Source organism: Apium graveolens, chromosome 4 (assembly GCF_009905375.1).
Source record: "Apium graveolens cultivar Ventura chromosome 4, ASM990537v1, whole genome shotgun sequence".
Classification (NCBI taxonomy): domain Eukaryota; kingdom Viridiplantae; phylum Streptophyta; class Magnoliopsida; order Apiales; family Apiaceae; genus Apium; species Apium graveolens.
Window position 1 is genome coordinate 145236406 of NC_133650.1, and position 24227 is coordinate 145260632.

Below are 24227 nucleotides of genomic sequence, written 5' to 3' on the forward strand. Positions count from 1 at the left end.
GAAGAGCTTCTTCCACTTTTTTTGGTTCAGTCTGAGATAGAAAGGAATTATAGAGACATTCATTTGAAGTTGTTGTTCTAGTTCTGACACCTGCTTCAGGATCTCCAATTATTAAGTCAGGTGTATGTGCTTTAGTCCACTTCCTTACAGATGGAAGTTGATCTCTAGAACTGGATCCTCCCCCATGATCCATGTTGTCTCCATCAGCATTTTCTGATGTTCCCCCTGAAGTTATGCTCTCTGAAATTTCAGAATTTGAGTTGGATCCTTCAGGAATTGAAGAATCAGAGTTTCCAGAATTATCAGAATTTGGCTCATCAGAACTTGATGAATCAGAACTTGAAGAGCCAGTGACAGGTTCTGATGCTTCTTGAGAGTCTTGAGTTGTGGTAGGATCATTATCTTGCTCCCCCTGAACAGGTGCATTTTCCCTTTGAGTAGTTACCACAGTTTCAATGACATCAGAGTTTAACCCATCAGAACTTACAGGATTAGGATTTAGGTCATCAGAATTTACAGAACCAGAATTTAAATCTTCATTTTCAAATCTCAGCTGATCATGATCATTGAAATCTTCAAGTCCAGTAATCCTTTTATCATCAAAAGATACATTGATAGATTCAATGACAACCCTTATTCTTAAATTGTAGACTCCGAAGGCTTTTATGGAAAGTGGATATCCAACAAAAATTCCTTCATCGGCTTTTAGATCAAATTTTGACAGCTGTTCAGGATGAGTCTTAAGAACAAAACACTTGCATCCAAATACATGAAAGTATTTCATATTTGGCTTCTTTTTCTTCACCATCTCATATGGTGTTTTTCCATGCTTATTTATGAGTGTAGCATTCTGTGTAAAACAAGCAGTCTGCATAGCTTCAGCCCAAAAATAGGTTGGAAGCTTTGCTTCATCAAGCATAGTTCGTGCAGCTTCAATAAGAGTCCTGTTATTTCTTTCTACAACTCCATTCTGCTTTAGAGTTCCAGGTGCAGAAAATTCCTGCTTTATTCCATGCTCTTTGCAGAACTCTTCCATGATTAAATTCTTGAACTCAGTGCCATTATCACTTCTTATTATTTTAACAGAATCTTTGACTAATTTATCCAGTTGTCTGACATAATCAGAGTAGATGCCGTTTCATTATTCTTGTGTAAGAAATACACCCAAGTGTGTCTTGTGAACTCATCCACTATAACTATAACATATTTCTTCTTTGCAATGGACATGACATTGACTGGACCAAATAGATCAACATGCAGTAAGTGATAAGGCTCAAGAATTGAGGATTCAGTTTTGCTCTTGATGAAGATTTTCTTTGTTTTGCCTTTTGACATGAATCACAAAGGCCATCAGGAGCAGATACTGATTTTGGCAGTCCTCTCACAAGATCTTTCTTTACTAGCTCATTTATGTTGTTGAAATTTAAATGAGAGAGTCTCTTGTACCAATTCCAGCTTTCTTCAATTGATGATCTGCTTAACAGACAGATTGCAGAACCATCAGAGTTTGTTGAAAGTCTGGCTTCATATATGTTACCATGTCTGTAATTTTTCAGAACCACTTTTTCTGTAGAACTACTTATAACTTCACAGTGTTCTTCAAAGAAATCAACATGATAACCTCTATCACAGATTTGACTCACACTTAGCAGATTGTGTTTAAGTCCTGAGACAAGTGCTACTGTTTCAATTATGACAGTCCTAAGATTGATATTGCCATATCCCAGAGTCTTTCCCATGTTGTCATCTCCATAAGCAACTCCTGGGCCAGCTTTCTCCACAAAGTCTGATAGCAGGGCTTTATTTCCAGTCATATGTCCTGAACATCCACTGTCCAGAACTAGGATGTTTTTCCTGTTGCCCTGCAATCACAGAGACCACTATTGGTTAGTTTTAAGGACCCATACTTGCTTGGATACTTTGGCCTTTTAAGTTTGTTAGCATTTGTAGCGGATTTAATTTCAGAGTTTATGCTAAAATGCTTCTTATCAGACTTTATATCAGACTTTGTATCTGAATTTACACTAGAAGGCATTACACTAACTTTCTTCAAAGAAGGTTTTATTTGATAATAATCATAGTACAAACTATGATATTCCTTACAAGTATAAATAGAATGCCATAAACTACCACAATGAAAACAAGGATTTTGTAGTTTAAACCTAACAGACTGACTCTTAACTCCTGATCTAGGAGGTAAAAAGTTTATATCTTTATTTTTCCTGCAAAAAGAAGCAAGATGGTTAGAGTTTCCACAGTTATAACATTTCTTTCTAGGAGCATTAGGAACAGGCATATAATTATTGCTTTTATTCACACCTTCCTTCCCATTCCTATTTTTCCTAACTTCCTTTACCTTATTCACATTTCTAATCTCTTTCAGCTTATGCTTAAGCTGCTTCTTTGTTAGTAAACCTATGTTTACTGAAGCTGGTTTGTCCTGTTTCAATTTGTCAGAAGTTGACTTTTCTTTGACTTCTGTTTTAGAATCATTCATCTTTTCAGATATTGACACATTAGTTTTTGCTATAAATTTAATAGGATTAACTTTAGGCTTTTCAGCTTTCTTGGTAAAGTTTGGTTTAGATGACACGGTTTCCTTTTCTTTTTTATCATCTAGTTAACCTAGACCTTCTTTCCAATTTCCATTTTCTAAGATTTTCTGAGTTGTTCTTCCAGAGTTAGTCCAAGTTTTGATTATCTCCTTTTTCCTTTTCCGGTTCAGATTTAAAAGATTTATTCAATTTTAGCACTTCATCTCTAACATACAGCATCATCTCTTTCTTTTTGAGTTTGATGGAACATAACTAACTCTTTTTCTAAGTAGTCATTTATATATCTAAGAGCAAGACTTTCAGATGTTAATCTTTCATTTGTTAAAGTCTGATCTGTAAAACTAATGAACATGGTTTTCAGATATAATCTTAGCTCAGAAATATCATCAGTATGAAAAGTAAGAGTTGATTGAGGTACCTTTAATCAGCAGCATCAGAACTGCTATCAGCATTTACCATCAAGGCATAGTTTACCTCATCTTCAGAATCTGAAGTGTCTGCCCAGTTTTTCTTCTTTATGATAAGTTCCTGGCCTTTATCACCTTTTCCTTTCATGCAGTCAGGAGAGATGTGGCCTCTTTCACCATAATTGTAGCATTTGACATTTGAGTTGTCTCCTCTGTCAGACTTTCCTCCTTTGCCTTCAGACTTTCTGAACCCTTTCTTTTCAGAATTTCCACCTTTCCTGGAAAACTTCTTGCCCTTTCTGAATTTCTTGTAGGCAATCTTTGTAATACCCTTCACCATAAGAGCACACAGTTGCATCATCTCTGTATCAACATCAACTTCAAATAAATTTTCAGATTCTGAATCATCATCATCAGAATATGATGACTCTGAATCAAACTGTATGATGAGAGCCTTTCCTTTGCCCCTCTTTGAGACAACCACTTTAGGAGCTTCCTCCTCAGCTTTAAGAGCAACTGTCTTTGACTTTCTTCCATACCTTTTGCTCCTTTGATCCATCTCAAGTTCATGAGTCTTGAGCATACCATAAATTTCATCAAGAGTAGTTTCAGCAAGGTCATAGTTGTCTCTTATGTTAGTAGAATTTAAATTCCAATTTTCAGGAAGAGCTAAAAGGAATTTTAGATTTGAATCTTCAAGATCATATTCCTTGTCCACCAGTGACAGATCATTCAAAAGTTTGGCAAACCTGTCATATAAATCAGTTAATGACTCATCAACTTTTGAGTCAAAGTGCTCAGACTCCTGTGTGAGTATAGTCTTCCTGTTCTTTTTGATTGCATCAATTCCCTGGCATCTTGTCTTCAAAGCATCCCATATCTCCTTTGTAGTCTTGCATCCAATTACCCTGTTTGACATGACATTGTCAATTGCACTATGCAGCAGATGCCTTACCCTTGCATCCTTGGCAATAGATGAGATATCTTCAGTTGTGTACTCACTTTTCTCCTTTGGTATCATCTTTGTTGGTTGATCAACAATTGCAAAAGGGGGTTGAATATAGTGTTTATACAATCAAATCGATTTCGAACACAAGTATGTAACAGTAATCAAGTATATTCAATATAATAAACTCTGTTACAATAGAACAGTTGTTCTCTCTCAGTGATGAACAATATCACTAAGAGCTGCTAGGTTACAATGTATAATCTTTCTCGTGAATGATAACACATATAGTGTAAACCCTAAGCTGTGTTTATATAGTACACAGTTAGAAGATATCTTCTAATTGATATGAAATATAATTCTATCTCCTAAAATATATCAATCAGATATTATCTTCTACAAGTCTTCTAGTCTTCTAACTCTTCATGCATATCTTCTATTATTTCAGTCATGATCATTTCCTGTAAATCAGCTGGATTCCTTATCTGAAGTATCCGCACTTAAGTCCTAATATAAATCCTGACGGCCTTAAGTTCTGATATAAGTTATGACTTCAGTAAGTTCTGATTTCCAGTAAGTCCTGATATTAAGTTCTGAAACTAAACACAACAGATGTCAGATTAGACATGACATCACAAATATATCTAACATCCTAGGAGGGTCCCACTCTCCCCCTAGGAGCTCAGGCTCAGGAGAGGAAGGATTATGAAGGGGTCAACCCGAATCACAATGAAGCTTTGGTGGTAACACTTGATATTTTTGATAATGAGGTAAGGAGAATGTTGATAGATAATGGCTCTTCAGTAAACATACTATTCAAGGGAGTGTGCGCTCAAATGAAGCTAGGGAGTGTGCGCTCAAATGAATGCCGAGAGGACCCCTTCTATGGGTTTGGGAATAACTTGGTCCCGATCCAGGGAACCTTATACTTTCCAGTGATATTTGGGTCGGCCCAAACTAAGTCACCCATGTCATAAAATTCCACGTGATCAACAATACCTCATCCTACAATGGAATAATTGGACGTTCAGCTCTGACTAAGATACAAGCAATCACCTCCATATCACACTTGAAAATCAAATTCCCAACCCCAACGGGGATAGGAGAAGTTAAGGGAGACTATGAGTTCGCTGAAAGATGCTATAGCCAGGCCCTGTTCATGGCTGAAACTCACCAAGACAACAAGAGGAAGGCCGTAGTCCTTCGCAAACAGCAAAGCATTAAGAAACATCGCTCCCACTCAAGGGATGATGGGAGAAAAAAAGTCCAGATTATAGAATCCATCCCGGATCCAAAAGCAACCAAGCCAAGCTAGAAAGAGCAAAAAAACAACCAAGTCACAGCAGAGATTGAATTAAGCCTAAGCCTCAGCAAGGGCAATCTTACTGTGCAAGCAAGTAACCCTGAAACAAGTGAAGTAGGGGAAAGCAACCAAAAAGAAATGACAGCCCAGGGTCAGATCTATATAAAGAAGAATACAAACGCCCGGATCCAGCAATTGGTATCAAACATGGATCAAGCCAAGATTGAGCCTGCAGTGGAAACAGAAACAATTATGTTTGATGAAAGCAATCCTTCCAGGAAGGTAAAAATAGGATCTGGACTCGGAACTGCTTTCAGAGAAGACCTGGTGTCATTGCTTCGAGGGTACTCTGACATATTTGCATGGAGCCCAAGAGACATGCTCGGATTGGACGAATCCATAGCAGTCCATAGCTTGGGTGTCAACCCAGATAGGAAACCAGTTAAGCAGAAAAGAAGAATTTTTGCCCAGAGAGGCAGAAACCAATATATGAAGAGGTTGAGAAACTACTGAAAGCTAAGATCATATGCGAGGTTAAGTACCCGGAATGGTTGGCAAATGTTGTGATGGTGAAAAAGGCAAATGGGAAATGGAGAATGTGTGTCGACTACACCAGACCCGGATTGGGGGAAACAAATGTGCATAATTTTTCCTAAGGAAACCAATTTGATCTACCTTAATCTGGATCTCTCTCTACTACATCAGACCCGGATTGGGGGCAACAAAGGAGAAGAATTTTTCCTAAGGAAACCAATTTGATCTACCTTAATCCGGATCTCTCTCTACTACAATAGACCCAGATTGGGGGGCAATAAAGGAGCAGAATTTTTCCTAAGGAAACCAATTTCATCTACCTTAATCCGGATCTCTCCGTACTACAACAGACCCGGATTGGGGGGCAACAAAGGAGCAGAATTTTTCCTAAGTAAACCAATTTGATCTACCTTAATCCAGATCTCTTTATACTACAAAAGACCCGGATTGGGGGGCCGACCAGGGAGCAGAAATTTTTCCACAGGCAACAACTACATGATACTACTCTACTCCTTCATCCAGAAAATCTGCATAAGGGAGTGGGGGGCAAATGATAGGATATATGTAACATGGCTAGAGCCCAACCTGGATCTAGGGGATATCAGGCTCAATTGATGGACCAAGACCCCCTCACCCAGTGCAATCAAGTGGAGAGACCCAGGCTCAGGTCCAACCCAGGACCTGGGTCATCTCCCAGCCAGGATCCAAACCATGACCTGGATCATCTCCTAGCCAGGGTCCTAACAAGCACATGCGCACTCCACAACCCGCCAAGGAGGGGCACGTGGGCACGTGACGACGACAACTATCAACAACTAACATATCAGACAAACACGGCGCGTGTCAGAGTACTGTTAGGACACCCTGAAGGTGGTCCTCGCCTAGACATGTGTATGCAATCCACCCAAGCCAGGCGTCCTCCGCCTCCAACAACCAACGGCCCTCATCTAGAGGTACCAACACCTAAACCCTACCTTTGGGCTATATATACCCCCAAAGGTGAAGGGTTTAGGGGTTAGACACATTTTGAGCGCACACACATTCTTACACACAACTTATACACACATAGCCACCCTTATCCTCTCTATCCTCATCTTCCCCAACCAGACTCTTATTCTTACACCGGAAGCGCCGCGGGGACAAAACCTCCCTCCAGCTATACCCAGCTCTCAGAAGGAAGGTTCAGACACGGCGTCGAAAGAAACCGCCTCGCTCACCGGATTATCATTATCCAATCTTATTAAATTGTTACCCCCAATCTTTAATCAAACTGGAACTTTGTCAAATGCTTTTGGTGTCAGATTATGAGTAATGGAAAATACAAGAGTGTGTACCACCGAACTACCGTAAACAAAGACAAGACCAGAATGTCATGGCCCTCGGTGATCCTAAAGCCTCCCCCAGAGCTGCTAACTGGACCCATCTTAAAGCTCATTACCCAAGAAAATCCAGCAAAGTTCAACACCGAAAAGTATAAAGACTATATATGTCTACTGGAAGCAGAATAAGCTCACTCAATGATTCATGCGGGTTCCTTGAAAACAAAATTATACTTAATTTTATGCTTCGGTGTCTCTTCAAAATGTCTCAAATTTAAAAAATTCAATTTTTTTCTTAATATCCATATCATACCTAATATATATATAATTTAACAAAGACGGAAAAAGCATAACACAAGGATACCATTGTTATAGAGAGAATTTCGTATAACGGTATTGTGGAGGTTAATGGGCGAAACAAGGATCAAGGGCGGTGTTTGAGGGCGGAGGAAGGTTATGTATGATGGTGGCTGAGCTTGTATATTGACTCCTCAAGAGAGAATAGGGTTTATTATTCTCTATCAAGTGTCGACTCCTGTCTCATACAAGTGCCTACGTACCCTATTTATAGGGATCAAGCCTTACGTAGTTCTTGGGGAACAAGTCACATAGGCTAGGGTTAGGACTCTTCAGCCCGTGCAGCCCAAGCCCATGATAGAGTCAGGCCTTCAGCCAATTTAGTCACGTAAATCTCAACAGGCTCCACACGCTTCCTACAATCTCGCGGCATCTCCACAATCCTTCCCGTGATTGTAGGAACAACCCGTGTCGGCCCCGAAATCTATGAGCATGCCAATCATCTATGAGTTACTTTCCATATCAAGCACAGAGTCCTCTAATGCGGGCCGGCCCGGCGGCCTCGACCCGCACCGTCTTCATTTTTAATTAATAAATACAATATTATCTTTAACTCCATTAGATGTGAGCTCATGGGCCCAGCCCGCGTGTGGGCAACCGAGCCCAGCTCGAGTACTGTCACTTGAGCCCTCTTCACATGAAGTCACTTGAGCCCACTTCGCATATGAGAGCCCAATCGGCAAATATGAGCCTACCTTACGGGCGTGACCCAGCTCGCATGTCACAAGCCCAGCTCGCATGTTATGAGCCCAGCTCATATGTCACGAGCCCAGCTCGCATTGGTCCATGATTCTAGCCCACACATGATAGTCCAGCCATTTAATGCACCTAAAGGGACCTGTTTAGGGCCCATGACCGAAAGCGGGCATAACAACTACCCCCAAAATTCCTGGTCGCATCTTGAGGCTAGGAATTTTCCAACAGTAGCTTTTCATGGCCTCGTAGGCGCGAGCCCACCAGGCCGCACCAAATCGCCTCGCATACCTTGCCTCGCACGCCTATTTAATATTCATTTTGACAGGCGTTGGACAGCTGGCGTGGGGATCCGTGTCGTCATCTGAGATGGTGACACGTGTCACCTCCCCTTTCTCTCTCCTATCCCCTATAAATATGTAAGATTTGAATTCATTTCTCACATTTCCAAACACACTTCCTGAATTGCTGCTCAATTTGCTCAAGGATCTACCACGGCGAAGATTATCATCTGCACAAGAACCGTCTACCGGCGGCGATATTCTCCGGGACCAGATTCATCAGGATCTTCATACACCTCTCCCACAGGTACTCTTCGATTTGAGCCCATTTTTTATTCATGCTTATTCATGTACACCATGCGAGCACACACCACTTGTTCGATACGAGTTCACACACAACCACTACACGCGATGCGAGCCCTTCCGCTCGTTTAGATACTTAGGTGCGATCCTGTGTGAGATGTGAGGACACTTAAATGCGACCCCATACTTGTTTTTGTTTTCTTTTTAGGGCCACACACTAATTTTCACCATCTTTTATAGATGTCGAGTACGTCTTCAACCCGTTCCTACGGATCGTCTCGCTCCTCCTCGAGCCCGGCTCGCACCTCCGCCAGCCCATCTCATTCCTCAGCCACTCCGTCTTCATTAAACCAATATCCTCCTGAGCAGCGAGGCTCAAAGGACTTCCAACGCGAGCTGACTTCTCTTTCTAGTCATCTTAGCCAACCCATCTCTCCTAGCTCAGCTATCACCCCTCAAGGGGCTTTGAACATTTCCAGAGTTGAGAACTCGATGCGAGCAACAGGATCCGGCTCGCTTGATATTCACCTCGAACCTAATCCTGAAGATTACACTAGGGAAAAGAATATTTATGATTGGAGAAGCAGGCCCGTGGACCTCTCCAAAATACCAGCCTCCCTCGGGGTGGAGGAACTTCTCAACCGCGAGCCCGTTCCTCTGGACAAAGAACGAGCCGAGGAGATTTTAAGAGAAATGGCTGAAGAGAGGGAAGCCCGTTTGAGGCAAGCAGCAGCTAACGACCTCGACCCCATTCACCTTGACTCCGAGTCTACTGACAGCGATCTGGGGAGTGCATACTACGACACAAAGAAGAAAGGAAAGGAGCCCGTAGCTGCTGAATACCCCATCTTGGGGCTCGAGGGTGAAGAGGACGGCTCGCACTGGTCCTATGACTCTCCTCAGAGCAAGGAGGTGGCAGATGTTACAAGTCAGTACAAGATTTGTAACTACAACTACGTCCCTGCGGCCTCTCCTGAGCCTTACGTGCCTCCTGCCCAACCCGAGCTGGAGGGTGAAATTGTTTTCAAGAGGCAGATCATTCCTGATGGGGAGGAGAGCTCAACTGCAGACGAGGAGGTTAAGGTGCTCTCCTGCCGTGACCTTCCCACCTCGCTAACTCAAAAACATCTGGCTGAGCACATTGAGCAATTCCAGCTCGAGGGCCATGTTGTCCTGCCCCTGCCTCACATGAGATGTTACCGATTTAACTATCCAGAGAATGGAGGCAGGGTGCCTCGTATGGTCTTGTCTACCTTCCTTCTGAGGCTAGGCATCTCTTCTCCTCTTCATCCTTTCATCAAGGATGTCTGCGAGTACTACCAGCTCGCACCTTTACAGATCAACTCGAATGGATACCGGGCCGCCCTCGCATTATACATCATGTATAGCAAGTGTGGATTTCCTCCCCTCACAGCGAGGCAGCTGGGCTATTTCCTTAATCTAAAACATTCTCCCAATGACTTTGGATATTTTTACTTCTCTGTCTGGCCGTGTTTCAACAAGAAGAATCTCATTCACAATGGGCGGAGCAACTCAGGGAAGTGGAAGAGCCCCTATTTCTACGTCCACGAGGTTCCTCGAGTCCAGACTCATTTCTATTACAATCCATGTAAGTCTTCCCTGGCCGCTCTCATTTTTTCTACCATAATTCCTTCTTTTAACAAGAAATGTTTTTTCTTCTTCTCCAGCCACCCCGCCTCGCACTGTCCTCGTAGGACAAGAAAACATAAATGCAGACAGCCTGCTAGACCTTCCCAAGGAAAACAGGGATATTCGAAAGCTCATAACGACCTCGAACCTGGTCGCGTGTGGGTTTTTGAAAGAAGGAGTGAGGCTGACCCCTCAAAAGAAGAAATCTAAGAGAGCCAGAAAGGGTAAGAATATCGGGCTCGCATGTGCGGGCCTGTATACTCGCGAGCGCGTGCTCGTGGGCTCGCGTCTTTACACTTCCGGCATGCATCACTTCATATTGCACCTTAATTTTCCATATTTTTTATCTGCTCGTATTACTTCCTTGCATTGCATCTCGCTGTGACTAATCTTTTTCTTCATTGTTTTCTTTTTCAGAAATGGCCATCTCCCCTATCCCCTTCATGGAGGAGGCTGAGCAAGCTGCGACCTCGGGCCCTGTTCAGCCCGCTGCAGCGACCACAGGGGCTCACTCTCAAGTCCCCCCTCCAGCTCGCATGAGGACCCTTACTGAGCATTTCAAAGGCTCAGGGCCTTCTCCTCGGCTAAAAAGGCATCGTGGTCACAAAGAAGGAAAAACTGGCGAGCCTGAGCCAAAGAAAGCTGCTCCCTCTAATGCTCATATTCCCTCCTCTTTTTCTGCCAATATGGTTGCGACCACATTCGGCCGGCTCGCTCAAGGTCACATCAGCGAGCAGGATTTAAAGGATTGGTCTTCCTCTGCTCTCGAGGTCAACCAGGATGCACTCTCCCGAGCCGCGGCCGAAGTATACTATCGTCAGTTATCTAAGGCTCGAGAGATGCGAGCCCTCAGCCAGACCAACACAAAGCTCGAGGCTAAAGTCAAGTCCCTTTAGAGTAAGGTCGCTGAGCACGGGCAAGAGAAAGTTACGCTGGTGAACAACTATAATCAGAAGATAATTAACATGTACGCTGCTCACGACAAGGCCCTAAGGGAGCAGAAGGAGGCTCATGACCTCGCTGCTGAGGCATGGAAGAAGGAGAAGGATGCCCTCGAGGAGAGGGTGCTCGAGCTGGAGGGATCAGTCTCTACCCTGACCGAGGGCCGTGAGGCCGCCCTCGCTGATGCTAGGAACCTGGGGGCCAGGAATTTTATGAAAGTCTTTATGAAGAAGGTTCCTGACTTCGATTGGGTGGCCCTGGGTGTGAGCTGTTAGGGCGAAAACACGCGCTAATATTCACGCAAGTATACGCGTTCGCAAATAATATAGAATACTTTCTAGTTCATTCCCACAGAGACTCAGACTAAATTATTGTCTAATTTAACTAACTCACCAATGTATGATTACGGCTCAATGTTAAGATACTAACACTTAAAATTGTTGATTAAATATTAACTACAATTAACTACTTAATTAATCACTTAACTAACACTTCAATTTATCAGTAATAAAACACTCATGAGATCACAACTTCATTATTACTCCCTTCTATAGCCATTGTTATTACCTTTAGCATGTGACAGTGATGATATTAATCGAATAACACGAAACTGATAAAAGCCAACTTTCATTATACTAATATCATTCTACCAAGCATCCACAATTAAGATAGAAGTTGAATAGTCATCAATTATGTTGAGTTCCTATATGTCTACAGAAATTGACAACACAATGATTTAAGCGCAAGTTATTCCTTTTGATTACATAGGGCAAATAAAACTGTTAGAGTTACCCACTAATCATGCACGACATACATGAACCTATGCTAGCATGGCAAGTTCTAAATCTCAAGATCCACCGTCGCTTCACAAGAGATTAACACCCTATCTTATATGTTCGCGACACACATAAGACGAATACGCACACCAATACTAGATATCATACAATCATCACACACTAAAGTATTAAACAATTAACTAAAGAATTCCATAATAAATCCGTTGCAACCCCATGATCCCGATTAGCCCATAATAGAACTTATCGTCATCATGGGTTCATATGAAATCATGATAAACAAATACAAGAAAATAATAACTAAACTAATTATATTAAAACAGAGTACGTCACAAGAGTAAATAAGTTCAAAGCAAGAAAACTAGCATCCAACGTTACAACGAAACAAGAATCACAAGAATATATGCTTCCTCTTCGTTGCGGTGTGCTAAATCAGTCTTCTTCCTTATCTCCTTCGCTCCTTGCGTAAAAACACAATCTTCTTTTATCCACGCTTGTGAAAACGTCTCAAATCTACTTATATAATAGTCCCATAAAACTCAGATTACATAGAAGTGGAAACCAAACAGAAGTAGAAGTCCAGAAATATACTATCTTTTTTCCCGACCCTGCGCGGCCGCTCAGCATAGATGAGCGGGCGCTCAGCTTGCTGCGCGGCCGCTCAGCAATGCTGAGCGGGCGCTCAGACCTCTACTGGAAAAAATCTGATTTTGCTCCGTTTCTTCGCCGTAATCTTCCCGTTTCTTTCCTCTCGCAATGGTGAACACATGCCAAGGCTTATTCTTGATGATTCCTCCCTCGTAATGCAACTAATACCCTGAAATGCATAAACACTAGAAAAACGCATCAAATACACAAAATACTTGATTTCAAGACACCAATTTAAGCCATTTTAAGACGTTCTAAGTGGTATAAAATGCCATTTATCACACCCCCAAACTTAAATCGATGTTTGTCCTCAAGCGTCACAGACTCAAAAACAAATAAAAACATGCATGAATGCAATCTATATGAAAATGCAGCGATCCCCCTTACTACAATTAACCAACCCAAATTGCCACATCTCAACGAATGCAGTTAGACAACTAAAGATCAATAAACTCATGCAAACGGACATACAGCCAGAAACGTGGTGTGTGCAAATGCTTAACAGATATGCTTCGGAACTAGACCAATTATTATGACTAGACTATCCTCAAGGCAATCCTACGATTATACAAAGAATAAAAAAATTCTAGGCATAAAGTGATATACAACACTACAAGAACTCTGGAGCTTATTACGGAATCATGCTTTTTATTCACAACTTAAATGCTTATTTGACCGTGCAATGAGTGAGGTCCTCAAAAGACTTATACAATGGTATCCATGTAACGAGCGTTAGGTTAGCGAATCCCAGACTCTAAAAGCCTTAGGTCACTAGGCACAAAGTCCCCTAAGAACTTAATAACTCGAATACCAAAGAGCCCACTCTTGATCAATTATGCATAATTTTATTTTTTTTTATTAACTTCTGAGCAAGTGCGTTTCACTCCATCTTGCTCAACCCTAGACTACTCGCACCATATGCGAGCCGGCTACTAGCCATTTGACGCCTAGCCACAACTAACAACAACTTCCATATTTTTTCTCCAAAATTTTTTTCTTTTTCATGCCTTTATCACTAAGAACCTATAATCGAATTCTAAGCATAATAAGTAGATTGACCTTGAAAATAACCAAATCATAACAACAATCTAGCCCTTACGCATTCTCTAAGACTTAGTGGACTTACAATTGTTTCTAGCATGCATATCAACCTACACAACTTAATATCACTTTAATGCTATCACTACACTCGTATCAATATCACAATCCAGTCGATAAATCATTGCAAAAGGGATCATGGTAAATGCATGAGCTACATGACATTCATAACAAAAAAAAACTATATGGCATAAATTATGCAACTATATGAACTAAACTATCATGAATATGCAACTATATGACACACACACACACTATTCCTTAACTACCACCCCCAAACTAAAAATCTTCACTGTCCTCAGTGAAAGTAGTAGAAAGGAACACAGGGTATACCTACTCGGAGTCATCATCATCATCACCCTCAGTGGGTGGAGTATCAGGCGGCAGGTATGCAGAGTCCTCACCGAAAATTGGCCACTGCATATCAGCTCCAAGGCCCCGAAAAGCAGTCCCTAACGCAAGGGTGAGCTCCTGAGCAAACCTGCTATGCGTCTCATACATGGCATCCATCCGCCGTGAAAGCCTCCTATACTGGGCATCAACCATCCCAGCACCCTCCTGAGCTCTCGAAGAACCAGCCTCATCACGCCCTGGCCTAGCCATAGTAGCACCTCGTGCTGGACGCCCTCCTGGAAGACGATAACCCAGCCCATGCTCCTCAGGCTCACCACCGGTCCACTCCTGCATCCCATTCAGAGTGCCAGAATCAATCGGGGCTGCTGGCAACTACAACTGCTCATGAGCCGGCCAGTTCACTCCCACTGTTTGGCATAGCTTCGTAACCGTGGATGCATAAGGGATGTTCATATGTTTCGGTCCCCTCAAAAACTTCAGAATTCCTTGGTAGATAAACTCACCAAGGTCCACGTAGTACTCCTCATTCAGAATTCCCCACAACAACTGTGCTCTCTCAACTGTGACCTCGTGTGCATGCGAAGAAGGCAAAATATTAGCACAAATAAATGAATTCCATGCACGGGCATACATGTTCATGGCGATCGCTGGAAAGTGACGATACTCATTAGTGCCGGTCCTGAAGGTCCTAACTGTGCCCGGTCGACAGAGAGTCGCACAAATCAAATCCAAGTCAAAATCCTCAATAGTCTTTTCATTCCAGTTCTCCTCCTCGGGCTTCCTCTCTCGCTGTCCAATCACACGGCGAATCGCCGCAGGATGATAATCAACCGTCAGCCCTCGGACCACAGAAAACCCATTCTTTTCGGCCTTCGCGCTCGCGTAGAACTCGCGAACAACGCTCATCGGTACCGCTTCGGGTGACTCACAAAAAGCTATCCACCCCTTCTCCGCAATCATGGGCAGCAACTCACCATCCCTCCCCGATAGTAAAAACCCCCTCTCCTTCAGAATCGGCTTCCCCAACAGCCTAGTGTACTCCTCCTTCGCGGCTCTGTCAGTTAACCGAGGCCTTGCAGCAGTACCCCTCGATGAATCAGCAGTAGGAACTGTGCTGCTGCTGTCCATAGTGCGTGCTCTCTTGGGTGCCATTGATTCGTGAATAAAAGTGTGTAAGAACTGATTTTTGATATTTGTGAGAGGGTTTAAGTGTAGAAAGTTTTGTGGGAGATATGTAGGATAAGTGTATGTATATATAGGGTGTGGATTAGATTAGGGTTTGGGAATTAAGGGTTAAAATGATGGGGTAATGGGAACAAATCGTGGGTTTATGGGCTAAAACTGTTTTTGTGTTTTTTTTTTCTGAACTGAAAAAAAAATTCTGGTACTCGACCCTTGAGCGGTCACTCAGCAAAGCTGAGCGGGCGCTCAGCTTGCTGCACGGTCGCTCAGCAAAGCTGAGCGGGCGCTCAGGGGGTCACTGGAAATTTTTTTTTCAGCCCCTGTTTTCTGATTTTTTTTGTGTTTTTGGATAGGTTATTAACTTCTAAGGGTTCCTATAACAACAATTCATGGGTTGCCTCCCACGCAGCACTTCTTTTTCGTCATTAGCTTGACGTTTCGTACCCTTCTCAAGTAGTCAACAAAATGGCACTAACCACTTCTCGGTTTGCCATGTCCCCATAGTAGTGCTTCAACCGCTGACCGTTAACCTTGAATGCTTGGTCCGGATCATTCTCAAAAATTTCCACCGCTCCATGCGGAAACACAGTTTTGACAATAAAAGGTCCAGACCACCTTGATTTCAACTTCCCAGGAAAAAGTCGGAGCCGAGAGTTGAATAAGAGAACTTGTTGCCCTGGCACAAATAACTTAGGATGTAGCTTCCTATCGTGCCACCTCTTCACCTTTTCCTTATACATTTTGTTATTCTCGTACGCTTGAAGTCGAAATTCATCAAGTTCATTCAGCTGAAGCATTCTTTTCTTACCAGCTGTATCTAAATCCAGGTTCAACTTCTTCAATGCCCAGTACGCCTTATGCTCAAGCTCCACAGGTAGATGACATCCCTTACCGTACACCAACTGAAATGGTGACATCCCAAGTGGAGTTTTATATGCTGTTCTGTAAGCCGAAACAGCTTCATCGAGCTTTAAAGACCAATCCTTCCTTGACGGACAAACAATCTTCTCCAGAATGCGCTTTATCTCTCTGTTAGACACTTCCGCTTGACCATTTGTTTGCGGATGATAGGCAGTAGCTACTCGATGATTCACATTATAACGTTGCATCATAGAAGTGAACTTACGGTTGTAAAAATGCGATCCTTCATCACTTATGATTACCCGAGGTGTTCCAAACCTTGTGTAAATTTGCTTATGAAGAAAATTTAGCACTGCCTTTACATCATTTGTCGTTAAAGCTTTAACTTCGACCCATTTTGAGACATAATCGACTGCCAGCAAGATGTACTGATTATTGCAAGACGAGATAAAAGGCCCCATGAAATCAATTCCCCACACATCAAAGACCTCGACTTCAAGCATCACATTTAATGGCATCTCATCCTTCCTTGACAAATTTCCCACTCTTTGGCAACGATCACACCTTAAAACAAACTGATGAGCATCCTTGAACAAAGTAGGCCAAAAAAAACCTGCTTGCAGAATACGAGCTGCCGTCTTCTCACCACCATAGTGTCCACCATAAACCGTGGAATGGCAGTCTCGTAATATCCCCTCCGTCTCACAGAACGGGATATATCTCCTGATGATCTGGTCAGCTCCCTGTCTAAACAAATATGGTTCATCCCACATATACCACTTCACCTCATGCAGAAACTTCTTCTTTTGAGCGGATGTCAAATTAGGAGGCATTATATTGCTGACGAGATAGTTTATAATATCTGCAAACCATGGTTCTTCCTCCTGAATTGCAAACAACTGCTCATCCGGAAAAGATTCATTGATTAACGTCCTATCCTGTGAAGTAGAATCGGGATTCTCCAACCTAGAGAGATGGTCAGCTACTTGATTCTCAGTACCTTTTATATCTTTGATCTCTAACTCAAATTCCTGAAGTAAAAGCACCCAACGAATGAGTCTCGGCTTCGAATCCTTCTTGGAAACTAGATAGCGAATAGCTGCATGATCAGTGAATACTGTTACTTTCGTACCAAGTAGATACGACCGAAATTTCTCAAAACCAAAGACTATAGCCAAAAGCTCCTTCTCAGTAGTGGTGTAGTTCAATTGGGCACTATTTAAAGTCTTACTCGCATAGTAGACCACATGGAAGAGGTTTTTCTTGCGCTGTCCCAGAACTGCACCTACCGCATAATCACTCGCATCACACATCATCTCAAATGGTTCTGTCCAATCTGGTGCTGTAATAACTGGTGCAGTGATCAAACTCTTCTTGAGAGTCTCGAATGCCGCCAAACATTCATCATCAAATTTGAAAAGCACATCTTTCTCAAGCAAATTGCACAACGGCTTAGATATTTTTGAAAAGTCCTTGATGAATCGCCGATAAAAACCCGCATGACCAAGAAAACTATGGATTCCTTTCACAGAATTAGGTGGGGGAAGATTTTCAATGACTCCCACCTTGGCCTTGTCCACCTCCAGACCCTTGCTAGAGACCTTATGCCCAAGAATAATGCCTTCACGTACCATAAAATGACATTTCTCCCAATTGAGCACCAAATTAGTTTCCACGCATCTTTTGAGTACGGCGCGCAGATTATTCAAATATTCATCATATGAATGTCCAAAGACGGAGAAGTCGTCCATGAACACTTCGACGTTATTTCCAATCATGTCAGAGAATATAGCCATCATACATCTCTGAAAAGTGGTCGGGGCGTCACATAACCCAAATGAAACTCTGCGAAAAGCAAACATGCCAAATGGACAAGTGAAGGTAGTCTTTTCCTGATCCTCTGGTGCAATACAAATCTGATTATACCCGGAATAACCATCCAGAAGACAAAAATACTCATGACTCGCCAATCTGTCAAGCATCTGATCAATAAATGGAAGAGGGTAGTGATCCTTCCTTGTGGCTTTGTTCAATTTTCTATAATCCATGCATACTCTCCATCCTGTAACTGTTCGAGTAGGGATGAGCTCATTCTTTTCATTTGCGACCACAGTGATACCTCCTTTCTTAGGTACACATTGTACGGGGCTCACCCACGAGCTGTCAGAATTAGGATAAATGATGTCTGCATCTAGCCATTTCAGAATTTCTTTCTTCACCACCTCCTTCATGATGGGATTCAGTCTTCGCTGCTGTTCCACAGTTGGCTTACTACCTTCCTCTAGCAGAATTTTATGCATACAATATGAAGGACTTATCCCCTTGATGTCTGCTATGGTCCATCCTATAGCCGATTTGAATTCTCTCAAAATCCTTAAGAGCTTGTCTTCCTCATTACCTGAAAGGTCAGATGAAATAATAACAGGTAACGTAGATGAATCACCTAAAAAAGCATACCTCAAGTGTTCAGGTAATGGCTTGAGCTCCAAGGTAGGTGCTTCCTCTATTGATGGTTTGAGCTTCCCTTCAGCATTCTTAAGGTCAGAAGTACCAAGAGATTCAAATGGTATGTCCAGCTTTCGCTTCCAGGGAGAAGCGTTCAGATATTGTAATTGCTCGTTGCCATCTTCATCATCGCTGTCAAAATCCCCCACTAAGGCCTTTTCCAATGCATCAGACATTAGCATACGATCGAGTTCCGAAGTAACCGCAGAATCAATCACATCCAATTTTAAGCACTCCTCATCTTCTGTAGGGAATTTCATTGCCTTAAATACGTTGAAGGTCACATCCTAATCTTGGACCCGCATAGTAAGTTCCCCTTTTTACACATCTATCAAGGTACGGCCAGTAGCCAAGAAAGGCCTTCCCAAGATTATGGGAATCTTCTTATCTTCCTCAAAATCCAGAATAACAAAATCTGCAGGAAAGAAGAGCTTATCCACCTTGACGAGCACATCCTCAACTATGCCCCTTGGGTAAGTAATAGAACGGTCAGCCAATTGTAGCGACATGTATGTGGGTTTTGGATCAGGCAGATCCAGCTTTTTAAAGATCGACAACGGCATCAGATTAATGCTTGCTCCCAAATCACAAAGGCACTTATGAAAAGTCAGATTGCCAATGGTGCAAGGAATGGTGAAGCTTCCTGGATCTTTCAGTTTTGGTGGTAACTTTTGCTGCAGAACAGCGCTGCATTCTTCCGTGAGAGCAACGGTTTCAAGGTCATCCAGTTTCACCTTTCTTAAAAGAATAGTCTTCATAAACTTCGCATAACTAGGCATTTGTTCCAGAGCCTCAGCGAAAGGTATATTGATGTGAAGTTTCTTGAACACCTCCAGAAACTTCCCGAACTGTCTATCCAGCTTTTGTTGCTGCAATCTCTTAGGAAAAGGTGGTAGAGGATAGAGCTGTTTCTCCCCTGTATTAGCCTCAGGCAGAGTGTGTTCAACAGTAGTCTTCCTTGGTTCCGCCGCTTTCTCCTTTTGCTTAGATTCTTCATCTCTAATTTCAGCTTCTACTTCTTTTGCCTTTTCAGCATCAGCCACTTTTCCAGACCTCAAGGTAATAGCCTTGACTTGCTCTTTAGCTTCCTTCCTGCCTGGTACTTCCGTGTCACTGGGAAGAGTGCCAGGTTGACGATTGAGCACTGCATTGGCTAATTAACCAATTTGATTTTCCAAGGTCTTGATAGAAACCGCCTGACTCTTGCACAACAGCTTAAGTTCCTCAAAATCAACACTAGTAGGTACAGCTGTACTTCCCTGTTGAGGGTATGATTGCCTTGTAGCATACTACTGTGGTTGCTGGAATCCAGGTTGGTTAAACTGTTTACTCACTCCTTGCTGATATGGTGGCTGAATAGCATTCTGATTATTCCCCCAACTGAAATTTGGATGATTTCTGTTGTTAGGATGATAGGTCACTGGCACAGGCTACTGTTGTCGCTGATAGTTATTCACATACTGAACAGATTCGTTGACAAGAGAATACTGATCCGTAGCATGAGAACCTGCACAAAGCTCACAAACCATAGCTATTTGATTAACTCCATATGTAGCCAGAGAATCAACCTTTATTGATAGCGCTTGGAGCTGGGCTGCAATAGCATGGCTGCATCCACTTCCAGAATACCTGCTACCTTGCCTGATGTCATCCTCTGAGTTGGGTTCTGATGCTCATTTGCAGCCATTGTCTCAATAAGATTATACGCCTCAGTATAGCTTTTAGCCCATAAGGCGCCTCCAGCTACTGCATCGAGCATGGGCCGAGATTGTGCCCCCAAACCAATATAGAAACCAGTGATCACCATCCAATCCGGCATTCCATGATGTGGACATTTTCTCAACATTTCCTTGTAGCGTTCCCAAGACTCGCACATAGATTCTGTAGGTTGCTGCACAAACTGAGTAAGAGCACTCCTCATAGCAGCAGTCTTTGCCATCGGATAAAACTTCACCAGAAACTTTTGCGCAAGATCTTGCCACGTAGTGATGGACCCAGCTGGTTCAGAATGTAACCAGTCTTTAGCCTTGTCCCTCAGTGAGAATGGGAAAAGCCTCAACTTAATAGCCTCATCAGTCACGCCATTATACTTAAAAGTGCTGCAGATCTCGACAAAATTCCTTATGTGCATGTTGGGGTCTTCAGTTGCTGCTCCTCCAAAAGAAACAGAATTCTGCACCATCTGAATAGTGCCCGGCTTGATTTCAAAGGTGTTAGCTTGAATAGCCGGATGAAGGATGCTTGACTGAATATCATCAATTTTAGGCCGAGAAAAATCCATAAGAGCTGGATCAGCTTGAACAATACGATCTCCCATGTTTACTGGTTCTTTCTGCTCAGTTCCTGAATCCGAATCCTCCAAATCTAACTTCTCCGGAATATCAAGAACTTCGTCTGTCTCCTCAGCTGTATCTAAAGTCCTCTTGCGAGCACGAGAACGAGTTTGCATAAACGCTTGCTAAAGTACCTGAAACACAACCGGAAAAAATAAGTAACTACTACGTCCTAATCACTGAGTCCTAATGACCAATGATGGTAAGTACATAAACTAAACAAATACGCCGAGTCCCCGGCAGCGGCGCCAAAAACTTGTTAAGGCGAAAACACGCGCTAATATTCACGCAAGTATACGCGTTCGCAAATAATATAGAATACTTTCTAGTTCGTTCCCACAGAGACTCAGACTAAATTATTGTCTAATTTAACTCACTCACCAATGTATGATTATGGCTCAATGTTAAGATACTAACACTTAAAATTGTTGATTAAATATTAACTACAATTAACTACTTAATTAATCACTTAACTAACACTTCAATTTATCAGTAATAAAACACTCATGAGATCACAACTTCATTATTACTCCCTTCTATAGCCATTGTTATTACCTTTAGCATGTGACAGTGATGATATTAATCGAATAACACGAAACTGATAAAAGCCAACTTTCATTGTACTAATACCATTCTACCAAGCATCCACAATTAAGATAGAAGTTGAATAGTCATCAATTATGTTGAGTTCCTATATGTCTACAGAAATTGACAACACAACGATTTAAGCACAAGTTATTCCTTTTGATTACATAGGGCAAATAAAACTGTTAGAGTTACCCACTAATCATGCACAACATACATGAACCTATGCTAGCATGGCAAGTTCTAAATCTCAAGATCCACCGTCGCTTCACAAGAGATTAACACCCTATCTTATATGTTCGCGACGCACATAAGACGAATACGCACACCAATACTAGATATCATACAATCATCACACACTAAAGTATTAAACAATTAACTAAAGAATTCCATAATAAATCCGTTGCAACCCCATGATCACGATTAGCCCATAATAGAACTTATCGTCATCATGGGTTCATATGAAATCATGATAAACAAACACAAGAAAATAATAACTAAACTAATTATATTAAAACAGAGTACGTCACAAGAGTAAATAAGTTCAAAGCAAGAAAACTAGCATCCAACGTTACAACGAAACAAGAATCACAAGAATATATGCTTCCTCTTCGTTGCGGTGTGCTAAATCGGTCTTCTTCCTTATCTCCTTCGCTCCTTGCGTAAAAACACAATCTTCTTTTATCCACGCTTGTGAAAACGTCTCAAATCTACTTATATAATAGTCCCATAAAACTCAGATTACATAGAAGTGGAAACCAAACAGAAGTAGAAGTCCAGAAATATACTATCTTTTTTCCCGACCCTGCGCGGTCGCTCAGCATAGCTGAGCGGGCGCTCAGCTTGCTGCGCGGCCGCTCAGCAATGCTGAGCGGGCGCTCATACCTCTACTGGAAAAAATCTGATTTTGCTCCGTTTCTTCGCCGTAATTTGCCCGTTTCTTTCCTCTCGCAATGGTGAACACATGCCAAGGCTTATTCTTGATGATTCATCCCCCGAAATGCAACTAATACCCTGAAATGCATAAACACTAGAAAAACGCATCAAATACACAAAATACTTGATTTCAAGACACCAATTTAAGCCATTTTAAGACGTTCTAAGTGGTATAAAATGCCACTTATCACGAGCACAGCGAGGCATGCTGAAAAGTTGAAGCTAGAGATGGAGAGGGATGCCCAAATTGCTGAGGAGGCTCGGCTCGCGGACGAGCAGGCCCAGGTCGCTGGTGATGAAAATCGTGAGGGGGCAGAGGCTGATAACCCTTGATGTAATTTTAGTTAGAACTAGACTTTTGACTGGGTAAGCGGGCACCCCTTTCGCCTCGCGCTTGTATTTGAAATATTCTGCCTCGGGGCATAACTTATTTAACTTTTGTTTGTATAAAATGTCAAGTCTTTTGTGCCCGCGTATGTCTTTACGGTGCTAGCCGGCTTTCTTTATTTTTGTGTTTTCTTATCATGCCTCTACTGACCAAAAGTTATCATAACTCTGGCCGCGTTTGGCGAGCGTTACCCCTTCACAGCGAGCCCAATTAACCAGCTCGTGTCATTTGTTCAATCAGACAAAAATTGACAAAGAATGCCAAGTGGAACAAGCTCGCATCAACTCGCAGGTGTTGTAGGTGTGCTCGCACTAGCGGGCCGGCCTAGGAGCTCGCATGTGTCTTATCCTCGCATCATGCGACCTTGGGTATGTTTGATGGAGGGCTGGGCCCCCTGGGTCGCATTTGTGGTCTTGCGGGCCAGGGTATGAGCTCGCATCGCGGGCCTATACCTCCTTTTATCCTCATCTTTTATCTACTATGTGCTCATATTTGTCTAAGCGGGCCTTGGCCCAGCTCGTTTCGCGTTCTTGGCGTCAAGCGGGCCGGGGCCCAGCCTGATTTGTGATTTTAACATGTTAATAAAACAACTGTTCTGTCCTCGCATGGGTTCCCAAGGATGGGCTCCCCTGCTGGGTATTTAATCTATTAACAGAAGTTAAAATATTAAGTGCACAAATAAAGATTAATCGTTTATTCATAGATAATGGGAAGTGAAAGGAGTACATGCTTGTGGTCTCAGGGAGGCACCTTATGGCACTACCCCCCGAGACTTAGGAATATTTTAAGATAATACTAAGTCTGAAAAGAATAATATTACTGATAATACTTGCGAAGGTGCTCCGCGTTCCAGGCTCTTGGGATTAACTTGTCTTGCATATCATTGAGGTGGTAGGTTCCCTTCCAGAGCACCGACTTTATCTTGTAAGGGCCTTCCCAATTCACTCCAAAGACTCCGTGACTCACCACCTTGGTGTTTGGCATGACCCGGCGCAGAACCAAATCTCCCACTTTGAAAGTTCGGGCTCGAACTTTACTGTTGTAATACCTAGCTGTCCTCTGCTGATATGCCACTATCCTGATCTGAGCATCTTCTCGAGTTTCTTCGATCATATCCAAATAGAGCCGATGATTGACCTCGTTTGCCTCTGAGTCATAGTTATCCCTTCGAAAAGATCATGCTCCCACTTCTACGGGCACCATAGCTTCACACACATACACCAGAGAGAAAGGGGTCTCTCTAGTTGTGGTTC

General features: G+C 42.6%; 1 protein-coding gene and 1 non-coding gene across 2 annotated transcripts; both read left to right on the plus strand.

The window, feature by feature from the left end:
• The first annotated feature begins 6314 nt into the window (after positions 1–6314).
• LOC141719049 (gibberellin 3-beta-dioxygenase 1-like) lies at positions 6315–7253 on the plus strand. The gene is made up of 2 exons (XM_074521434.1): positions 6315–6698; positions 7047–7253. The coding sequence occupies exons 1-2, from the start codon at positions 6315–6317 to the stop codon at positions 7251–7253; spliced, it is 591 nt and encodes a 196-aa protein (XP_074377535.1).
• Positions 7254–20549: 13296 nt separating this feature from the next.
• LOC141722716 (small nucleolar RNA R71) lies at positions 20550–20656 on the plus strand. Its single transcript, XR_012575721.1, has one exon. It is a non-coding gene; the product is annotated as a small nucleolar RNA R71 (small nucleolar RNA).
• The last annotated feature ends 3571 nt before the right edge of the window (positions 20657–24227 follow it).

Excerpts from the sequence above, each read along its gene's own strand:
- LOC141719049 (XM_074521434.1), top strand. The coding sequence starts at position 6,315 with ATGGCTAGAGCCCAACCTGGATCTAGGGGATATCAGGCTCAATTGATG. Across the intron at positions 6,699-7,046 it reads CCAACGGCCCTCATCTAGAG|ATTATGAGTAATGGAAAATA; the intron begins GTACCAACACCT and ends TTTTGGTGTCAG.